The sequence below is a fragment of the Heptranchias perlo genome, chromosome 6 (genome assembly GCF_035084215.1).
Source record: "Heptranchias perlo isolate sHepPer1 chromosome 6, sHepPer1.hap1, whole genome shotgun sequence".
NCBI classification, from domain to species: Eukaryota; Metazoa; Chordata; class Chondrichthyes; order Hexanchiformes; family Hexanchidae; genus Heptranchias; species Heptranchias perlo.
In genome coordinates, this window is record NC_090330.1 from 144,246 (window position 1) to 166,840 (window position 22,595).

General features: G+C 43.4%; 1 protein-coding gene across 1 annotated transcript in view; it reads left to right on the top strand.

Moving 5' to 3' along the window:
- Positions 1-5,354: 5,354 nt before the first annotated feature.
- Positions 5,355-22,595, top strand: part of LOC137322620 (dynein heavy chain domain-containing protein 1-like) — a 142,094-nt gene continuing 124,853 nt past the window's right edge. The window contains exons 1-3 of the mRNA XM_067985527.1: positions 5,355-5,418; positions 6,185-6,310; positions 20,677-20,780. Coding sequence (XP_067841628.1) covers positions 5,355-5,418; positions 6,185-6,310; positions 20,677-20,780 — 294 coding nt within the window. The remainder of the gene's footprint in view (positions 5,419-6,184; positions 6,311-20,676; positions 20,781-22,595) is intronic.

Here is a 22,595-nt window from a genome sequence, read left to right on the forward strand (position 1 = left end):
GGAGACAGGCTGGCATTGACCTAGAACCTCGGGCAAGGTCGAGCAGAGTGACCCCGCCTACAGAACAAGACAAGACAAGCAAACTAATGATTGGTAGAAACTGAGAACGAAGGTGATGTGCTTTATGTTGCTTTCTGGTTACAGAGATGGGTGAGACGTGGGATCCGGAGTGGGACATGACGATATCTGACCTTCTTGCTTACGATCTTCTCGGCTATCATAACTTCATCTCACAGGTAAACGCAGCTCGCTGATTGTCAGGGTCCTAGCATTTCTATCGCAGCCAACCAGAGTCACTGCTATCTCGTGGGTTTACCCTGCCCAAGGGACGAGGCAGGGGATTGAGGGATAATAATAAATAGAAAATGCTGGAGAAGCTCAGCAAGTGAGGCAGCATCTGTGGAGAGAGAAACAGAGTTAACGTTTCAGGTCGAAGACCTTTCGTCAGAACTGGAAGATGTTAAAGAGTTAACAGTTTTTGAGCAAGTACAGAGCCAGGGAAAGGTCTGGGGTGGGGGGGGTGGAAAGGGGAGGAAAGAATGTGATAGGGTGGAGGGCAGGAGTGACCAGCCAGCCTGCCCACACCGAGATGCTACAGTCTGCATCGGGACCCCCGAGGCACACAGCTGCTCGAGGTCGTCCTCCAAATCCATCTGAAGTTTCTTCAGTGGAAGCTCAGCAGACTTCCACCTCCCAACCTGGAGGCACTGGAGAAATATTTTGTAGGAACACTCGGATAGCAAAATGAGCACATAAGGCAGGCACTAAGGGTAAACACAAGGATGATTAGTCATTATTAGGCAAGCACATGGCAGATGCAGTATAACGTGGATAAATGTGAGGTTATCCACTATGGTTGTAAAGACAGAAAGACAGATTATTATCTGAATGGTGATAGATTGGGAAAAGGGGAGGTGCAACGAGACCTGGGTGTCCTTGTACACCAGTCACTGAAAGTGAGCATTCAGGTGCAGCAAGCAGTTAGGAAGGCGAATGGTACGTTGACCTTCATTGCAAGAGGATTTGCGTACAGGAGCAGGGATGTCTTACTGCAGTTATAGAGGGCCTTGGTGAGACCACATCTGGAGTATTGTGTGCAGTTTTGGTCTCCTTATCTGAGGAAGGATGTCCTTGCCATGGAGGGAGTGCAACGAAGGTTTACCAGACTGATTCCTGGGATGGCAGGACTGACGTATGAGGAGAGATTGGGTCGACTAGGCCTATATTCACTAGAGTTTAGAAGAATGAGAGGTGATCTCATCGAAACATATAAAATTCTAACAGGACTGGACAGACTGGATGCAGGGAGGATGTTCCCGATGGCTGGGGAGTCCAGAACCAGGGGTCACAGTCTCAGGATACGGGGTATGCCATTTAGAACCGAGATGAGGAGAAATTTCTTCACTCAGAGGGTGGTGAACCTGTGGAATTCTCTACCACAGAAGGCAGTGGAGGCCAAGTCATTAGATGTATTCAAGAAGGAGATAGATATATTTCTTAATGCTAAAGGGATCAAGGGATATGGGAAAAAGCGGGAACAGGGTACTGAGTTAGACGATCAGCCATGATCATTTTGAATGGCGGAGCAGGCCCAAAGGGCCGAATGGCCTACTCTTGCTCCTATTTTCTATGTTTTTATTATTCTTGTCACTGCTGACATGATTTGTGTTAGAAATTTGTTTTTAGTTCTGGATTCGGTGTTGGTGTTTGTCTTTGTAGTGAAGTGAGGGCACGACTATAAATGTAGAGTGAAGGAAGGCGATGGGATGGTGGGAGTAAGGAGAGAGGTCAGGAAAGTGGGCCTGTTGTGGGGACTGACTCCTTAATAAGCTGATCTCTGAGCTTGGACAGCTCTGGTGATCGCTGGCTCTCCAGCCCCTTCCTCCTCCTCCTCCTCCTCCTCCTCCTCCCGCTCATCTTCCTCCTCCTTCCTCTTCCTTCTCCTCCCTCCTCCTCCTCTTCCTCTTTCTCCTCTTTCCTCTGCCTCTTGCTCCTCCTCCTCCCGCTCCTCTTCCTCTTCCTCCTCTTCCTCTTCCTCTTCTTCCTCCTCCTCCTCCGCTCCTCTTCCTTCTCCTTCCTCATCCTCTTTCTCCTTCTCTTCCTCCTCCTCCTCTTTCTCCTCGTTCTCCTCTTTCCTCCTCCTCCTCCTCTTCCTCCTCCTTCTCCCGCTCCTCTTCCTCCACCTACTCTTCCTTCTCCTCCTTCCTCCTCCTCCTCCTCTTCTTTCTCCTCCTCCTTCCTCCTCCTCATCCTCTTTCTCCTCCTCCTCTTCCTCCTCTTTCTCTTCTTCCTGCTCCTCCTCCTCCTGCCTGTGTTGCTGCCCAGGTGGTGGTAAAGGCTGGTCCCTCATTATGGCAAAGTTATGCAGCAGACAACGACAAACCTTGATACCCACTCAAGGGAGTGCTGCACCTCCCCCGGAACGGTCCAGACAGTCGAAGCATTGCTTGAGCCGATTGTTTGCTTGATGATGTTCCTTGTGGCAGCATGGCTCTCGGTGTAGGCCTGCTCTGCAGGTTCCTGACTGAAGTCATGAGCAATGTCCAGAGGGGATATTCCTTGTCGCCCAGTAGTCGGTCTGTAACCTGCCAGCCCGGTTGGAATAAAGGTGGCACAGAGGACTGGCACAGGATGGAAGAGGCATGACTGGTGCCAGGATAGTGGGCACAGACCTGCCTGCTGCCCCTGGTCACAAACCAGCTGCACGTTGAGGGAGGGGAATCCTTTTCTATTCATAAATATGCCAAACTGGTGACGGGGAGCATGCAAAGCAATGTGTGTGCAGTCTATGGTACCCTGCACCCTGGGGAAGCCTGCCATGTGGGTGAAGCCTAGTGCTCTCTCGTCCTGCTTCACTCTGTCCATAGGGAAGGAGATGTAGATGTTCCTCATGGTGTAGAGAACCTCTCATACAGCGGTTCACTGCGAACTGCCAGATGTTGCCGGGTCTAGGCTGCTCGTGTTCCTATTCTTTCCAGATCTTTGCCAAAGCGAAGAAGGAGAACTATCTTCAGCAACTTCTGCTGTCGGTGGAAAGGTTTTGGCAACGCTACGAGTTCAGATTCGTCACCCACATCGCCGTGGTCTATTTCCAAGAGATTCAATCCGACTCATCCCAAAGACTCAATGTTGGAAACCTTCATCTGCCTGAGGAAGATTGGGCGGCGAAAAACAGTGGGACACTGGTCCTTGTCGGTAAGGATGGCCTGGTATAGCCCAGAAAAACAAGAATTCTTAGGATCGGTAAAACCCCATTGTGCCTCAACTTGACCAGCCGTTTTACATGGATCAATCCCACCAACCCACCTTCTCCCCATATCCCCAACCCCACCTACCTACCTTCTCCCCATATCCCCAACCCCACCTACCCACCTTCTCACCGTATCCCCAACCCCACCTACCCACCTTCTCCCCGTATCCCTCAATCCCACCTACCCACCTTCTCCCCATATCCCTCAATCCCACCTACCCACCTTCTCCCCGTATCCCTCAATCCCACCTACCCACCTTCTCCCCGTATCCCTCAATCCCACCTACCCACCTTCTCCCCATATCCCTCAACCCCACCTACCCACCTTCTCCCCGTATCCCTCAACCCCACCTACCCACCTTCTCCCCGTATCCCTCAATCCCACCTACCCACCTTCTCACCGTATCCCTCAACCCCACCTACCCACCTTCTCCCCGTATCCCTCAACCCCACCTACCCACCTTCTCCCCGTATCCCTCAACCCCACCTACCCACCTTCTCCCCGTATCCCTCAATCCCACCTACCCACCTTCTCACCGTATCCCTCAATCCCACCCACCCACCTTCTCCCCATATCCCTCAACCCCACCTACCCACCTTCTCCCCATATCCCTCAACCCCACCTACCCACCTTCTCACCAAATCCCTCAATCCCACCGACCCGCCTTCTCCCCATATCCCTCAACCCCACCGACCCACCTTCTCACCAAATCCCTCAATCCCACCGACCCGCCTTCTCCCCGTATCCCTCAATCCCACCTACCCACCTTCTCCCCGTATCCCTCAACCCCACCTACCCACCTTCTCCCCATATCCCTCAATCCCACCTACCCACCTTCTCCCCATATCACCTCAATCCCACCTACCCACCTTCTCACCAAATCCCTCAATCCCACCCATATGGTGAGAAGGTGGGTAAGTGGGGTTGAGGGGTGTGGTGAGAAGGTGGGTAGATGGGATTGAGGGATATGGGGAGAAGGTGGGTCAGTGGGATTGAGGGGTATGGGGAGAAGGTGGGTCAGTGGGATTGAGGGGTATGGGGAGAAGGTGGGTAGATGGGATTGAGGGATATGGGGAGAAGGTGGGTCAGTGGGATTGAGGGGTATGGGGAGAAGGTGGGTAGGTGGGATTGAGGGGTATGGGGAGAAGGTGGGTAGGTGGGGTTGAGGGATATGGGGAGAAGGTGGGTAGATGGGATTGAGGGGTATGGGGAGAAGGTGAGTCAGTGGGATTGAGGGGTCTGGGGAGAAGGTGGGTCAGTGGGATTGAGGGGTATGGGGAGAAGGTGGGTAGATGGGATTGAGGGGTATGGGGAGAAGGTGGGTAGATGGGATTGAGGGGTATGGGGAGAAGGTGGGTCAGTGGGATTGAGGGGTATGGGGAGAAGGTGGGTAGATGGGATTGAGGGGTATGGGGAGAAGGTGGGTCAGTGGGATTGAGGGGTATGGGGAGAAGGATACAAGCATCAGAGTTTTGGATGAGCTCAAGTTTATGGAGTGTGTAAGGTGGGAGGCCAGTCAGGAGAGTATTGGAATAGTCGAGTCTGGAGGTAACAAAGGCACGGATGAGGGTTTCAGCAGCAGATGAGCTGAGACAGGGTGGAGACGGGCAATGTTATGGAGGTGGAAGTAGGCGGTCTCGGTGATGGAGCGGATATGGGGTCAGAAGCTCATCTCCGGGTCAAATAGGACGCAGAGGTTGCGAACGATCTGGTTCAGCCTGAGACGGTGGCCAGGGAGAGGGATGGAGTCGGTGATGAGGGAACGGAGTTTGTGGCGGGGACCAAAGACAATGGCTTCGGTCTTCCCAATATTTAGTTGGAGGAAATTTCTGCTCATCCAGTATTGGATATCGGAGAAGGAGTGTGAGAAATGAGAGAGAGTGGAGGGGACGAGGGAGGTGGTGGTGAGGTAGAGCTGGGTGTCATCAGCGTACATGTGGAATCTGACATTGTGTTTTCGGATGGTGTCGCCGAGGGTCAGCGTGTAGATGAGAAATAGGAGGGGCCAAGGGTCGATCCTCGGGGGATTCCAGAGGTCACGGTGCGGGAGTGGGAAGAGAAGCCATTGCAGGAGATTCTCTGGCTACGACTGGATGGATAAGAATGGAACCAGGCGAGGGCAGTCCCACCCAGCTGGGCGACGGAGAAGAGGCGTTGGAGGAGGCTGGTGTGGTCGACCGTGTCAAAGGCTGCAGACTGGTCGAGAAGGATGAGGAGGGAGAGTTTACCATCGTCACAGTCACATAGGAAGTCATTTGTGACTTTGATAAGGGCCGTTTCAGCACTGTGAAAGGGGCGCAAACTTGATTGGAGAGATTCAAACATGGAGTTGCAGGAAAGATGGGCACAGATTTGGGAGGCGACAACACGTTCAAGGACTTTGGAGAGGAAAGGGAGGTAGGAGATGGGGCGGTAGTTTGCAAGGACAGGGGGGCAAGGGTGGGTTTTTTATTTACCATAGGCTAAATTATCAACGGAAAACAGTGAAATTTCTCACTGCTCCTGGAAATAATGGCAGGTCCTTGTTAATGGAGAATCCCAGGTGATGGTACAGGACATCGAAGCAGTTGAGAAAAGTTGGAGAGAAGACAAAGTAAATCAGACAATCGTGATGCCAACCTTGGGTCTTAACAAGCCTGTAAATGGCAGGAGGAAGGGAAGGTGAGGGGTTCGACAGTCTTGGCATCATTCAAAATGAGTTGGAGTGGGTGATGGTACAATGGCAACAGGCTGGAAGGAGCAGGATGAGTTTGTAAGATGACAGACTTGGAGCTCAGGAGATAACAGGGCCAAGTTCAGAGGAACACTGACCATGGTAGTGACAATCCAATGGAAAAGATAGGTTGTAATATAGAGAGAGGTTGGAGGCTCGAGGCTAGAGGTGAGAGGTGGGGCAGCTTTTGATGAGAATCTAACGTGCCTTTGTCTGACAGAGACAGAAAGGCTGAGATGGCACGCTGAGGACAGTTTAATGACCCTGAGCATGATCGTATCCACTTCAGCCCCTGGAAACATCCAGGAAGAAGCCGAGAAATTCATGGAAAAGATCCAGCAATTCGGTGAGTCACATGAAATGACCCAGAGCCCAACATCGACAACAACCCCTGCAGGTAATCCCCCACCCCCACACATCCCCCACCCCCACACATCCCCCACCCCCACACATCCCCCACATCCCCCACCCCCACACATCCCCCACCCCCACACATCCCCCACCCCCACACATCCCCCACCCCCACACATCCCCCACCCCCACACATCCCCCACCCCCACACATCCCCCACCCACACACATCCCCCACCCCCACACATCCCCCACACATCCCCCACCCCCACACATCCCCCACCCCCACACATCCCCCACCCACACACATCCCCCACCCCCACCCACACAAATCCCCCACCCCCACAAATCCCCCACCCCCACCCACACAAACCCCCACCCACACAAATCCCCCACCCACACCCACACAAATCCCCCACCCCCACCCACACAAATCCCCCACCCACACAAATCCCCCACCCACACAAATCCCCCACCCCCACAAATCCCCCACCCACACACATCCCCCACCCACACCCAATCTGTAACCTCATGGCCCGGCATATTCCTCACTCGACCATTACCAACAAGCCAGGGGATCAACCCTGGTTCAATGAGGAGTGTAGAAGAGCATGCCAGGAGCAGCACCAGGCGTACCTAAAAATGAGGTGCCAACCTGGTGAAGCTACAACTCAGGACTACATGCATGCTAAACAGCAGAAGCAACATGCTATAGACAGAGCTAAGCGATTCCACAACCAACGGATCAGATCAAAGCTCTGCAGTCCTGCCACATCCAGTCATGAATGGTGGTGGACAATTAAACAACTAACGGGAGGAGGAGGCTCTGTAAACATCCCCATCCTCAATGATGGCGGAGTCCAGCACGTGAGTGCAAAAGACAAGGCTGAAGCGTTTTGCAACCATCTTCAGCCAGAAGTGCCGAGTGGATGATCCATCTCAGCCTCCTCCCAATATCCCCACCATCACGGAAGCCAGTCTTCAGCCAATTCGATTCACTCCACGTGACACCAAGAAACAGCTGAGTGCATTGGATACAACAAAGGCTATGGGGCCTGACAACATCCCGGCTGTAGTGCTGAAGACTTGTGCTCCAGAACTAGCCGCGCCTCTAGCCAAACTGTTCCAGTACAGCTGCAACACTGGCATCTACCCGACAATGTCAGTCTACTCTCAATTATCAGCAAAGTGATGGAAGGTGTCGTTGACAGTGCTATCCAGCGGCACTTACTCACCAATAACCTGCTCACCGATGCTCAGTTTGGGTTCTGCCAGGACCACTCGTCTCCAGACCTCATTGTAGCCTTGGTCCAAACATGGACAACAGAGCTGAATTCCAGAGGTGAGGTGAGAGTGACTGCCCTTGACATCAAGGCAGCATTTGACCGAGTGTAGCACCAAGGAGCCCTAGTAAAATTGAAGTCAATGGGAATCAGGGAAAAAACTCTCCAGTGCCTGGAGTCATACCTAGCACAAAGGAAGATGGTAGTGGTTGTTGGAGGCCAATCATCTCAGCCCCAGGACATTGCTGCAGGAGTTCCTCAGGGCAGTGTCCTAGGCCCAACCATCTTCAGCTGCTTCATCAATGACCTTCCCTCCATCATAAAGTCAGAAATGGGGATGTTCACTGATGATTGCACAGTGTTCGGTTCCATTCGCAACCCCTCAAATAATGAAGCCGTCCAAGCCCGCGTGCAGCAAGACCTGGACAACATCCAGGCTTGGGCTCATGAGTGGCAAGTAATATTTGTGCCAGACAAGTGCCAGGCAATTACCATCTCCAACAAGAGAGAGTCTAACCACCTCCCCTTGACATTCAACGGCATTACCATCGCCGAATCCCCCACCATCAACATCCTGGGTGTCACCATTGACCAGAAACTTAACTGGACCAGCCACATAAATACTGTGGCTACAAGAGCAGGTCAGAGGCTGGGTATTCTGCGGCGAGTGACTCACCTCCTGACTCCCCAAAGCCTTTCCACCAACTACAAGGCACAAGTCAGGAGTGTGATGGAATACTCTCCACTTGCCTGGATGAATGTAGCTCCAACAACACTCAAGAAGCTCGACACCATCCAGGACAAAGCAGCCTGCTTGATTGGCACCCCATCCACCACCCTAAACATTCATTCCCTTCAACACCGGCGCACAGTGGCTGCAGTGTGTACCATCCACAGGATGCACTGCAGCACCTCCCAAACCCGCGACCTCTACCACCGAGAAGGACAAGGGCAGCAGGCACATGGGAACAACACCACCTGCACGTTCCCCTCCAATTCACACACCATCCCGACCAGTGGGGTACCACAGGGATCGGTGCTGGGTCCCTTGCTGTTTGTGGTCTACATTAATGACTTGGATATGAATGTAAAAGGTATGATCAGTAAGTTCGCTGATGATACAAAAATTGGTAGGGTGGTAAATAGCGAGGAGGATAGCCTCAGTCTGCAGGACGATATAGATGGGTTGGTCAGATGGGCGGAACAGTGGCAAATGGAATTTAACCCGGAAAAGTGCGAGGTGATGCACTTTGGAGGGACTTACAAGGCAAGGGAATACACAATGAATGGGAGGACCCTAGGCAAGACAGAGGGTCAGAGGGATCTTGGTGTGCAAGTTCACAGATCCCTGAAGGCGGCGGAACAGGTAGATAAGGTGGTAAAGAAGGCATATGGGATACTTGCCTTTATTAGCCGAGGCATAGAATATAAGAGCAAGGAGGTTATGATGGAGCTGTATAAAACACTGGTTAGGCCACAGCTGGAGTACTGTGTGCAGTTCTGGTCGCCACACTACAGGAAGGATGTGATCGCTTTGGAGAGGGTGCAGAGGAGATTCACCAGGATGTTACCAGGGCTGGAGCGCTTCAGCTATGAAGAGAGACTGGGAAGATTGGGTTTGTTTTCCTTGGAGCAGAGGAGGCTGAGGGGGGACATGATTGAGGTGTACAAAATTATGAGGGGCACAGATAGGATGGATACTAAGGAGCTTTTTCCCTTCGTTGAGGGTTCTATAACAAGGGGACATAGATTCAAGGTAAAAGGCGGGAGGTTTAGAGGGGATTTGAGAAAGAACTTTTTCACCCAGAGGGTGGTTGGAGTCTGGAACTCACTGCCTGAGAGGGTTGTGGAGGCAGGAACCCTCACAACATTCAAGAAGCATTTGGATGAGCACTTGAAATGCCATAGCATACAAGGCTACGGACCAAATGCTGGAATATGGGATTAGAGTAGACAGGGCTGATGGCCGGCGCGGACACGATGGGCCGAAGGGCCTCTATCCGTGCTGTATAACTCTATGACTCTATGACTTGGAAATATATCGCCGTTCCTTCATCGTCGCTGGGTCAAAATCCTGGAACTCCCTTCCTAACAGCACTGTGGGAGAACCGTCACCACACGGACTGTTTAGGGTGGTGGATGGGGTGCCAATCAAGTGGGCTGCTTTGTCCTGGATGGTGTCGAGCTTCTTGAGTGTTGTTGGAGCTGCACTCATCCAGGCAAGTGGAGAGTATTCCATCACACTCCTGACTTGTGCCTTGTAGATGGTGGAAAGGCTTTGGGGAGTCAGGAGGTGAGTCACTCGCTACAGAATACCCAGCCTCTGACCTGCTCTTGTAGCCACAGTATTTATATGGCTGGTCCAGTTAAGTTTCTGGTGAATGGTGACCCCCCAGGATGTTGATGGTGGGGGATTCGGCGATGGTTCAAGAAGGCGGCTCACCACCACCTTCTCAAGGTCAATTAGGGATGGGCAATAAATGCCGGCCTCGTCAGTGAAGCCCACAACCCATGAATGAATAAAAAAAACATAAACCCCCCCACCCACACAAATCCCACATTCTCACAAATCCCTCACCCTCACCCACACAAATACCGCACCCCACCCACAAAATCCCTCACCCCCACCCACACAAATCCCCCACCCACACAAATAACCCACCCACACAAATACCCCACCCACACAACCTTCTCCCCAAAACACCCAGAGCTAGCACCCCCTGCTAGTGAACTCACACCAACACCACCTCGCCACCATTCATGCCCCATTGCCTCCTGACCACTGACACATCATTCCCAGTGCCCACGGTCAGCTCCCCGCTACGCCCTCGATGCTCCCACAGTCCGCCATAGCTAATCGAGTCCTCCTACAGCCCAGCACCTCCACATCCACGACCCAAACACAAGGACCACCCTCGAACACAACAATTCCCTGCTCCCAATACGCTCCACGTCCCCTCACCACAAAACAATCTTACCAAAATACTGATACACATTAAATACTGACACGGGTTAAATAATGACACATTAAATACTGACACGGGTTAAATACTGACACATTAAATACTGACACGGGTTAAATAATGACACATTAAATACTGACACGGGTTAAATAATGACACATTAAATACTGACACGGGTTAAATAATGACACATTAAATACTGACACGGGTTAAATACTGACACATTAAATACTGACACTGGTTAAATAATGACACATTAAATACTGACACGGGTTAAATACTGACACATTAAATACTGACACGGGTTAAATACTGACACATTAAATACTGACACGGGTTAAATACTGACACATTAAATACTGACACGGGTTAAATACTGACACATTAAATACTGACACGGGTTAAATACTGACACATTAAATACTGACACGGGTTAAATACTGACACATTAAATACTGACACGGGTTAAATACTGACACATTAAATACTGACACGGGTTAAATACTGACACATTAAATACTGACACGGGTTAAATACTGACACATTAAATACTGACACATTAAATACTGACACATTAAATACTGACACATTAAATACTGACACATTAAATACTGACACGGGTTAAATACTGACACATTAAATACTGACACGGGTTAAATACTGACACATTAAATACTGACACGGGTTAAATACTGACACATTAAATACTGACACATTAAATACTGACACATTAAATAATGACACATTAAATACTGACAGATTAAATACTGACACGGGTTAAATACTGACATGCGTTAAATAATGACACATTAAATACTGACAGATTAAATACTGACACGGGTTAAATACTGACACATTAAATACTGACACATTAAATACTGACACGCGTTAAACACTGACATGCGTTAAATACTGACACATTAAATACTGACACACGTTAAATACTGACACATTAAATACTGACACATTAAATATTGACACGCGTTAAATACTGACACGCGTTAAATACTGACACGCGTTAAATACTGACACATTAAATACTGACACATTAAATACTGACACGCGTTAAATAATGACACATTAAATACTGACAGATTAAATACTGACACGGGTTAAATACTGACACATTAAATACTGACACATTAAATACTGACACATTAAATACTGACACGCGTTAAACACTGACACGCGTTAAATACTGACACGCGTTAAATACTGACACATTAAATACTGACACATTAAATACTGACACGCGTTAAACACTGACATGCGTTAAACACTGACATGCGTTAAATACTGACACGTTAAATACTGACACGTTAAATACTGACACGTTAAATACTGACACGGGTTAAATACTGACACATTAAATACTGACACGCGTTAAATACTGACACGCGTTAAATACTGACACATTAAATACTGACACATTAAATATTGACACGCGTTAAATACTGACGCGTTAAATACTGACACACGTTAAATACTGACACATTAAATACTGACAGATTAAATACTGACACATTAAATACTGACACGCGTTAAATAATGACACATTAAATACTGACACGGGTTAAATACTGACACGGGTTAAATACTGACACATTAAATACTGACAGATTAAATACTGACACGGGTTAAACACTGACACGCGTTAAATACTGACACGCGTTAAATACTGACACATTAAATACTGACACATTAAATACTGACACGCGTTAAACACTGACACGCGTTAAATACTGACACGCGTTAAATACTGACACGCGTTAAATACTGACACATTAAATACTGACACGTTAAATACTGACACATTAAATACTGACACGCGTTAAACACTGACATGCGTTAAATACTGACACATTAAATACTGACACACGTTAAATACTGACACATTAAATACTGACACGGGTTAAATACTGACACATTAAATACTGACACGCGTTAAATACTGACACGCGTTAAATACTGACACGCGTTAAATACTGACACATTAAATACTGACACATTAAATACTGACATGCGTTAAATACTGACACATTAAATACTGACACATTAAATACTGACACGCGTTAAATACTGACACATTAAATACTGACACGCGTTAAATACTGACACATTAAATACTGACACATTAAATACTGACACGCGTTAAATACTGACACATTAAATACTGACACATTAAATACTGACACATTAAATACTGACACATTAAATACTGACACGCGTTAAACACTGACACGCGTTAAATACTGACACATGAAATACTGACACATGAAATACTGACACATGAAATACTGACACACGTTAAATAATGACACATTAAATACTGACACATTAAATACTGACACACGTTAAATACTGACACATTAAATACTGACACATTAAATACTGACACGCGTTAAATACTGACACATTAAATACTGACACATTAAATACTGACACGCGTTAAATACTGACACATTAAATACTGACACATTAAATACTGACACATTAAATACTGACACATTAAATACTGACACGCGTTAAACACTGACACGCGTTAAATACTGACACATGAAATACTGACACATGAAATACTGACACATGAAATACTGACACACGTTAAATAATGACACATTAAATACTGACACATTAAATACTGACACACGTTAAATAATGACACATTAAATACTGACACATTAAATACTGACACACGTTAAATACTGACACGCGTTAAATACTGACACATTAAATACTGACACATTAAATACTGACACACGTTAAATACTGACACATTAAATACTGACACGGGTTAAATACTGACACATTAAATACTGACACGCGTTAAATACTGACACGCGTTAAATACTGACACGCGTTAAATACTGACACATTAAATACTGACACATTAAATACTGACATGCGTTAAATACTGACACATTAAATACTGACACATTAAATACTGACACGCGTTAAATACTGACACATTAAATACTGACACGCGTTAAATACTGACACATTAAATACTGACACGCGTTAAATACTGACACATTAAATACTGACACATTAAATACTGACACGCGTTAAATACTGACACATTAAATACTGACACATTAAATACTGACACATTAAATACTGACACATTAAATACTGACACGCGTTAAACACTGACACGCGTTAAATACTGACACATGAAATACTGACACATGAAATACTGACACACGTTAAATAATGACACATTAAATACTGACAGATTAAATACTGACACGGGTTAAATACTGACACATTAAATACTGACACATTAAATACTGACACATTAAATACTGACACACGTTAAATAATGACACATTAAATACTGACACATTAAATACTGACACACGTTAAATACTGACACGCGTTAAATACTGACACATTAAATACTGACACATTAAATACTGACACACGTTAAATAATGACAGATTAAATACTGACACATTAAATACTGACACGCGTTAAATAATGACAGATTAAATACTGACACGGGTTAAATACTGACACATTAAATACTGACACATTAAATACTGACACATTAAATACTGACACGCGTTAAACACTGACATGCGTTAAATACTGACACATTAAATACTGACACATTAAATACTGACACGTTAAATACTGACACGTTAAATACTGACACGTTAAATACTGACACGCGTTAAACACTGACACGCGTTAAATACTGACACGCATTAAATACTGACACATTAAATACTGACACATTAAATACTGACACGCGTTAAATACTGACACGCGTTAAATACTGACACATTAAATACTGACACATTAAATACTGACACATTAAATACTGACATGCGTTAAATACTGACACATTAAATACTGACACGCGTTAAATACTGACACGCGTTAAATACTGACACGCGTTAAATACTGACACATTAAATACTGACACATTAAATACTGACATGCGTTAAATACTGACACGCGTTAAATACTGACACATTAAATACTGACATGCGTTAAATACTGACACGCGTTAAATACTGACACATTAAATACTGACATGCGTTAAATACTGACACATTAAATACTGACACGCGTTAAATATTGACACGCGTTAAATACTGACACGCGTTAAATACTGACACATTAAATACTGACACATTAAATACTGACATGCGTTAAATACTGACACGCGTTAAATACTGACACATTAAATACTGACATGCGTTAAATACTGACACGCGTTAAATACTGACACATTAAATACTGACACATTAAATACTGACACGCGTTAAATACTGACACATTAAATACTGACACATTAAATACTGACACATTAAATACTGACATGCGTTAAATACTGACACGCGTTAAATACTGACACATTAAATACTGACACATTAAATACTGACATGCGTTAAATACTGACACGCGTTAAATACTGACACATTAAATACTGACACATTAAATACTGACACGCGTTAAATACTGACATGCGTTAAATACTGACACATTAAATACTGACACATTAAATACTGACATGCGTTAAATACTGACACGCGTTAAATACTGACACATTAAATACTGACACATTAAATACTGACATGCGTTAAATACTGACACGCGTTAAATACTGACACATTAAATACTGACACATTAAATACTGACGCGTTAAATACTGACACATTAAATACTGACACATTAAATACTGACACGCGTTAAATACTGACACGCATTAAATACTGACACATTAAATACTGACACATTAAATACTGACACATTAAATACTGACATGCGTTAAATACTGACACGCGTTAAATACTGACACATTAAATACTGACATGCGTTAAATACTGACACATTAAATACTGACACGCATTAAATACTGACATTAAATACTGACACGCGTTAAATACTGACACATTAAATACTGACATGCGTTAAATACTGACACACGTTAAATACTGACACATTAAATACTGACACATTAAATACTGACATGCGTTAAATACTGACACGCGTTAAATACTGACACGCGTTAAATACTGACACGCGTTAAATACTGACACGCGTTAAATACTGACACGCGTTAAATACTGACACATTAAATACTGACACGTTAAATACTGACACGTTAAATACTGACATGCGTTAAATACTGACACGCGTTAAATACTGACACGCGTTAAATACTGACACATTAAATACTGACACGCGTTAAATACTGACACATTAAATACTGACATGCGTTAAATACTGACATGCGTTAAATACTGACACGCGTTAAATACTGACACATTAAATACTGACATGCGTTAAATACTGACACGCGTTAAATACTGACACATTAAATACTGACATGCGTTAAATACTGACACGCATTAAATACTGACATTAAATACTGACACGCGTTAAATACTGACACATTAAATACTGACATGCGTTAAATACTGACACGCGTTAAATACTGACACATTAAATACTGACACATTAAATACTGACACGCGTTAAATACTGACACGCATTAAATACTGACACATTAAATACTGACACATTAAATACTGACACATTAAATACTGACACGCGTTAAATACTGACACGCGTTAAATACTGACACACATTAAATACTGACACATTAAATACTGACACATTAAATACTGACACATTAAATACTGACACGCGTTAAATACTGACACGCGTTAAATACTGACACGCGTTAAATACTGACACGCGTTAAATACTGACACATTAAATACTGACACATTAAATACTGACGCGTTAAATACTGACACATTAAATACTGACATATTAAATACTGACACGCGTTAAATACTGACACATTAAATACTGACACATTAAATACTGACACATTAAATACTGACACGGGTTAAATACTGACACATTAAATACTGACACATTAAATACTGACACGTTAAATACTGACATGCGTTAAATACTGACACATTAAATACTGACACATTAAATACTGACATGCGTTAAATACTGACACATTAAATACTGACACATTAAATACTGACACGCGTTAAATACTGACACATTAAATACTGACACATTAAATACTGACACATTAAATACTGACACGCGTTAAATACTGACACGCGTTAAATACTGACACGCGTTAAATACTGACACATTAAATACTGACACATTAAATACTGACATGCATTAAATACTGACATGCGTTAAATACTGACACATTAAATACTGACACATTAAATACTGACACATTAAATACTGACACGCGTTAAATACTGACACGCATTAAATACTGACACATTAAATACTGACACATTAAATACTGACATATTAAACACTGACACGCGTTAAATACTGACACATTAAATACTGACACGTTAAATACTGACACGTTAAATACTGACATGCGTTAAATACTGACACATTAAATACTGACACATTAAATACTGACAGATTAAATACTGACAGATTAAATACTGACACATTAAATACTGACACGTTAAATACTGACACGTTAAATACTGACATGCGTTAAATACTGACACATTAAATACTGACACATTAAATACTGACACATTAAATACTGACACATTAAATACTGACAGATTAAATACTGACAGATTAAATACTGACACGCGTTAAATACTGACACATTAAATACTGACACGTTAAATACTGACACGTTAAATACTGACATGCGTTAAATACTGACACATTAAATACTGACACATTAAATACTGACAGATTAAATACTGACACATTAAATACTGACATGCGTTAAATACTGACACATTAAATACTGACACATTAAATACGGACACATTAAATACTGACACATTAAATACGGACACTTTAAATACTGACACGTTAAATACTGACACGTTAAATACTGACACATTAAATACTGACACATTAAATACTGACACATTAAATACTGACACATTAAATACTGACACATTAAATACTGACACATTAAATACTGACATGCGTTAAATACTGACACATTAAATACTGACACATTAAATACTGACACATTAAATACTGACACATTAAATACTGACACGTTAAATACTGACACGTTAAATACTGACACGTTAAATACTGACACGTTAAATACTGACACGTTAAATACTGACACATTAAATACTGACATGCGTTAAATACTGACACATTAAATACTGACACATTAAATACTGACACATTAAATACTGACACGTTAAATACTGACACGTTAAATACTGACACATTAAATACTGACACATTAAATACTGACATGCGTTAAATACTGACACATTAAATACTGACATGCGTTAAATACTGACACGTTAAATACTGACACATTAAATACTGACGCGTTAAATACTGACGCGTTAAATACTGACACATTAAATACTGACACATTAAATACTGACACATTAAATACTGACGCGTTAAATACTGACGCGTTAAATACTGACGCGTTAAATACTGACACGTTAAATACTGACACGTTAAATACTGACACATTAAATACTGACACATTAAATACTGACACATTAAATACTGACACATTAAATACTGACACATTAAATACTGACACGGGTTAAATACTGACACATTAAATACTGACATGCGTTAAATACTGACACATTAAATACTGACACATTAAATACTGACACATTAAATACTGACATGCGTTAAATACTGACACGCATTAAATACTGACACATTAAATACTGACACATTAAATACTGACACGCGTTAAATACTGACACATTAAATACTGACACGGGTTAAATACTGACACGCATTAAATACTGACACATTAAATACTGACATGCGTTAAATACTGACACATTAAATACTGACACATTAAATACTGACACGCATTAAATACTGACACATTAAATACTGACATGCGTTAAATACTGACACATTAAATACTGACACATTAAATACTGACACATTAAATACTGACATGCGTTAAATACTGACACATTAAATACTGACACGCATTAAATACTGACACATTAAATACTGACATGCGTTAAATACTGACACATTAAATACTGACACATTAAATACTGACATGCGTTAAATACTGACACATTAAATACTGACACATTAAATACTGACACATTAAATACTGACATGCGTTAAATACTGACACATTAAATACTGACACATTAAATACTGACGCGTTAAATACTGACACGCGTTAAATACTGACACATTAAATACTGACACGCGTTAAATACTGACACGCATTAAATACTGACACATTAAATACTGACATGCGTTAAATACTGACACATTAAATACTGACACATTAAATACTGACACATTAAATACTGACACGCGTTAAATACTGACATTAAATACTGATACATTAAATACTGACACATTAAATACTGACACATTAAATAATGACACATTAAATACTGACACATTAAATACTGACATGCGTTAAATACTGACACATTAAATACTGACACATTAAATACTGACACATTAAATAATGACACATTAAATACTGACACATTAAATACTGACACGCGTTAAATACTGACACATTAAATACTGACACATTAAATATTGACACATTAAATACTGACATGCGTTAAATACTGACACATTAAATACTGACATGTTAAATAATGACACACGTTAAATACTGACACGTTAAATACTGACACATTAAATACTGACATGCGTTAAATAATGACACACGTTAAATACTGACATGTTAAATACTGACACATTAAATACTGACACATTAAATACTGACACGGGTTAAATACTGACACGGGTTAAATACTGACACATTAAATACTGACACGTTAAATAATGACACACGTTAAATACTGACACATTAAATACTGACATGCGTTAAATAATGACACACGTTAAATACTGACACGTTAAATACTGACACGTTAAATACTGACACGTTAAATACTGACACATTAAATACTGACATGCGTTAAATAATGACACACGTTAAATACTGACACGGGTTAAATACTGACACATTAAATACTGACACGGGTTAAATACTGACACGTTAAATACTGACACATTAAATACTGACACGTTAAATACTGACACGTTAAATACTGACACACATTAAATACTGACACATTAAATACTGACACATTAAATACTGACACGGGTTAAATACTGACACGTTAAATACTGACACGTTAAATACTGACACATTAAATACTGACACATTAAATACTGACACGGGTTAAATACTGACACGTTAAATACTGACACGGGTTAAATACTGACACATTAAATACTGACACATTAAATACTGACACATTAAATACTGACACATTAAATACTGACACATTAAATACTGACACGCGTTAAATACTGACACGAGTTAAATACTGACACGAGTTAAATTCTGACACGCGTTAAATACTGACACGTGTTAAATACTGACACGGGTTAAGTTCTGACACGAGTTAAATACTGACACGCGTTAAATACTGACACGGGTTAAGTTCTGACACGGGTTAAATACTGACACGGGTTAAGTTCTGACACGAGTTAAATACTGACACGCGTTAAATACTGACACGGGTTAAGTTCTGACACGAGTTAAATACTGACACGCGTTAAATACTGACACGGGTTAAATACTGACACATTAAATACTGACACATTAAATACTGACACATTAAATACTGACACGCGTTAAATACTGACACGAGTTAAATACTGACACGAGTTAAATTCTGACACGCGTTAAATACTGACACGGGTTAAGTTCTGACACGAGTTAAATACTGACACGCGTTAAATACTGACACGGGTTAAGTTCTGACACGGGTTAAATACTGACACGGGTTAAGTTCTGACACGAGTTAAATACTGACACGCGTTAAATACTGACACGGGTTAAGTTCTGACACGAGTTAAATACTGACACGCGTTAAATACTGACACGGGTTAAGTTCTGACACGGGTTAAATACTGACACGGGTTAAGTTCTGACACGGGTTAAATTCTGACACGGGTTAAATTCTGACACGGGTTAAATGCTGACACGGGTTAAATGCTGACACGGGTTAAATGCTGAAGGCGGATGTTGAGAGTGCTGCTCCTGCCCTTTCTGTTCCCATGTCTTCTTTTCTCATTCTCCAGGGGAACTGTTGGATCTCTGGAAGATTTTTCAGGATAAGTGGGTCTTCCTGCACAAAGTGTTTTTTGAGATGGAGCTGAAAGCTCGTAAACCTGATCCAAAATTGGTGAGTGACCGGCCGCTAAAGTGACTGCTTGAGAGAGGAAACAGACTGGAGACGCGGGCGGATAATCTCAGTCTTCTCCAGTGGATCAAATCCTGTTATTTGAGATTTTGAGGACCGATTTCCCTTCGCTGTGCGACTGCGAAATGTTCAGTTCCCAGGCACAATGCGGAGGAGAAGGGGATCGGAGATCCGTGACGCTGGGTCTTTAAGATGATTGAAGGATTTGATAGGGTGGATAGAGAGAAACTATTTCCTCTGGTGGGGGGAGTCCAGAACAAGGGGGCAGAACCTTAAAATTAGAGCCGGGCCGTTCAGGGGTGATGTCAGGAAGCACTTCCTCACACAAAGGGGAGAGGAAATCTGGAACTCTCTTCCCCCAAAAAGCTGTTGAGGCTGGGGGTCAATTGAAAATTTCAAGACTGAGAGCGGTAGATTTTTGATGGGCAAGGGGATTAAGGGAGATGGAGTTAAGATACAGATCAGTCATGATCTAATCGAATAGCGGAACAAGCTCGAGGGGCTGAATGGCCTCCTCCTGTTCCTGTGTTCCTATGTCTTGGACCTTTTGCTTTGGCGAGGAGGGGGGAGAGGTGCTGTTGCCAACGACAGGTGAGAATGTACCTGTCCTATGCAAATGAGGTGGGAGGGACTTACGGTGTCTGGTGCCTCACTTGGCTCTCACCCCATTCGCAGCAACACTTAGACCGTGCACCCATCAGAGGGACTGGTGATGGAGACAGAGAAAGGGAACAGCCCTGCTGCTGGTCTCTCAGGCCTGCTGTAGTGAACGTCTTTCCCCACTGTGGTGCAGGCACTAGGCTCTACCCACTGGTGGGCCCGCGCCAGGGCAAGTGCCTCACCTATTGTACTTGGAAATACAGGCAAGGTCCAGGTCAGATGCCGAGTATATCCAGGCAGACTGGGGAGGGAACTTGAGCCTAGAATCATAGAAGTTTACAACATGGAAACAGGCCCTTCGGCCCAACATGTCCATGTCGCCCAGTTTATACCACTAAGCTAGTCCCAATTGCCTGCACTTGGCCCATATCCCTCTATACCCATCTTACCCATGTAACTGTCCAAATGCTTTTTAAAAGACAAAATTGTACCCGCCTCTACTACTGCCTCTGGCAGCTCGTTCCAGACACTCACCACCCTTTGAGTGAAAAAATTGCCCCTCTGGACCCTTTTGTATTGACGATCCGGATTCTTTCCCCTCAGTCTGGTTCAGTAATAACTGAAGTCGAATACATTTTAAAGTTCAACACATCTTTAATAGCAGGGTTCTTAGTCTGCAGCATTGATTTGGACTCCTGATAGAGTCCCTCTATGCTGGCAGAGCAAGAACAAAAACATACAGAAATCCACACGTTTTTATACAGATGAATAGAGTTGGAACATACTTAACGAGGGTCAACACCAATCATAAGCCGGGCATAGGTTGCCATGCGAGGTTACATTATTTCCGGCCAATCATAAATCGTCCATGTGCTGATCATGCTGCTGTTAGACATCAAAGGGGATAACTTCCTCACTTTCCAACTTGGAATGTTCTTCCCTGTTCCTTCTGTTCCTTATCTCCCAACCTGGAATGTCTTTCAACTTTGGCTAAGCTCGTTACCTATATTGATCTGCCATAAACATGGAGACATTCAGACCAGTCCTTGACTCACATCAAAGACCTATCATTGATAAGACAATGCAGGCCTGCTGACTAAGCAAACATATGGCCCAGCAGGAGGGCCAGGCCACTTGTATCAATCTCAGTTACTAACTAATTAACCCTTTCTAACCATTTTGCATTCTGCTTCTTTG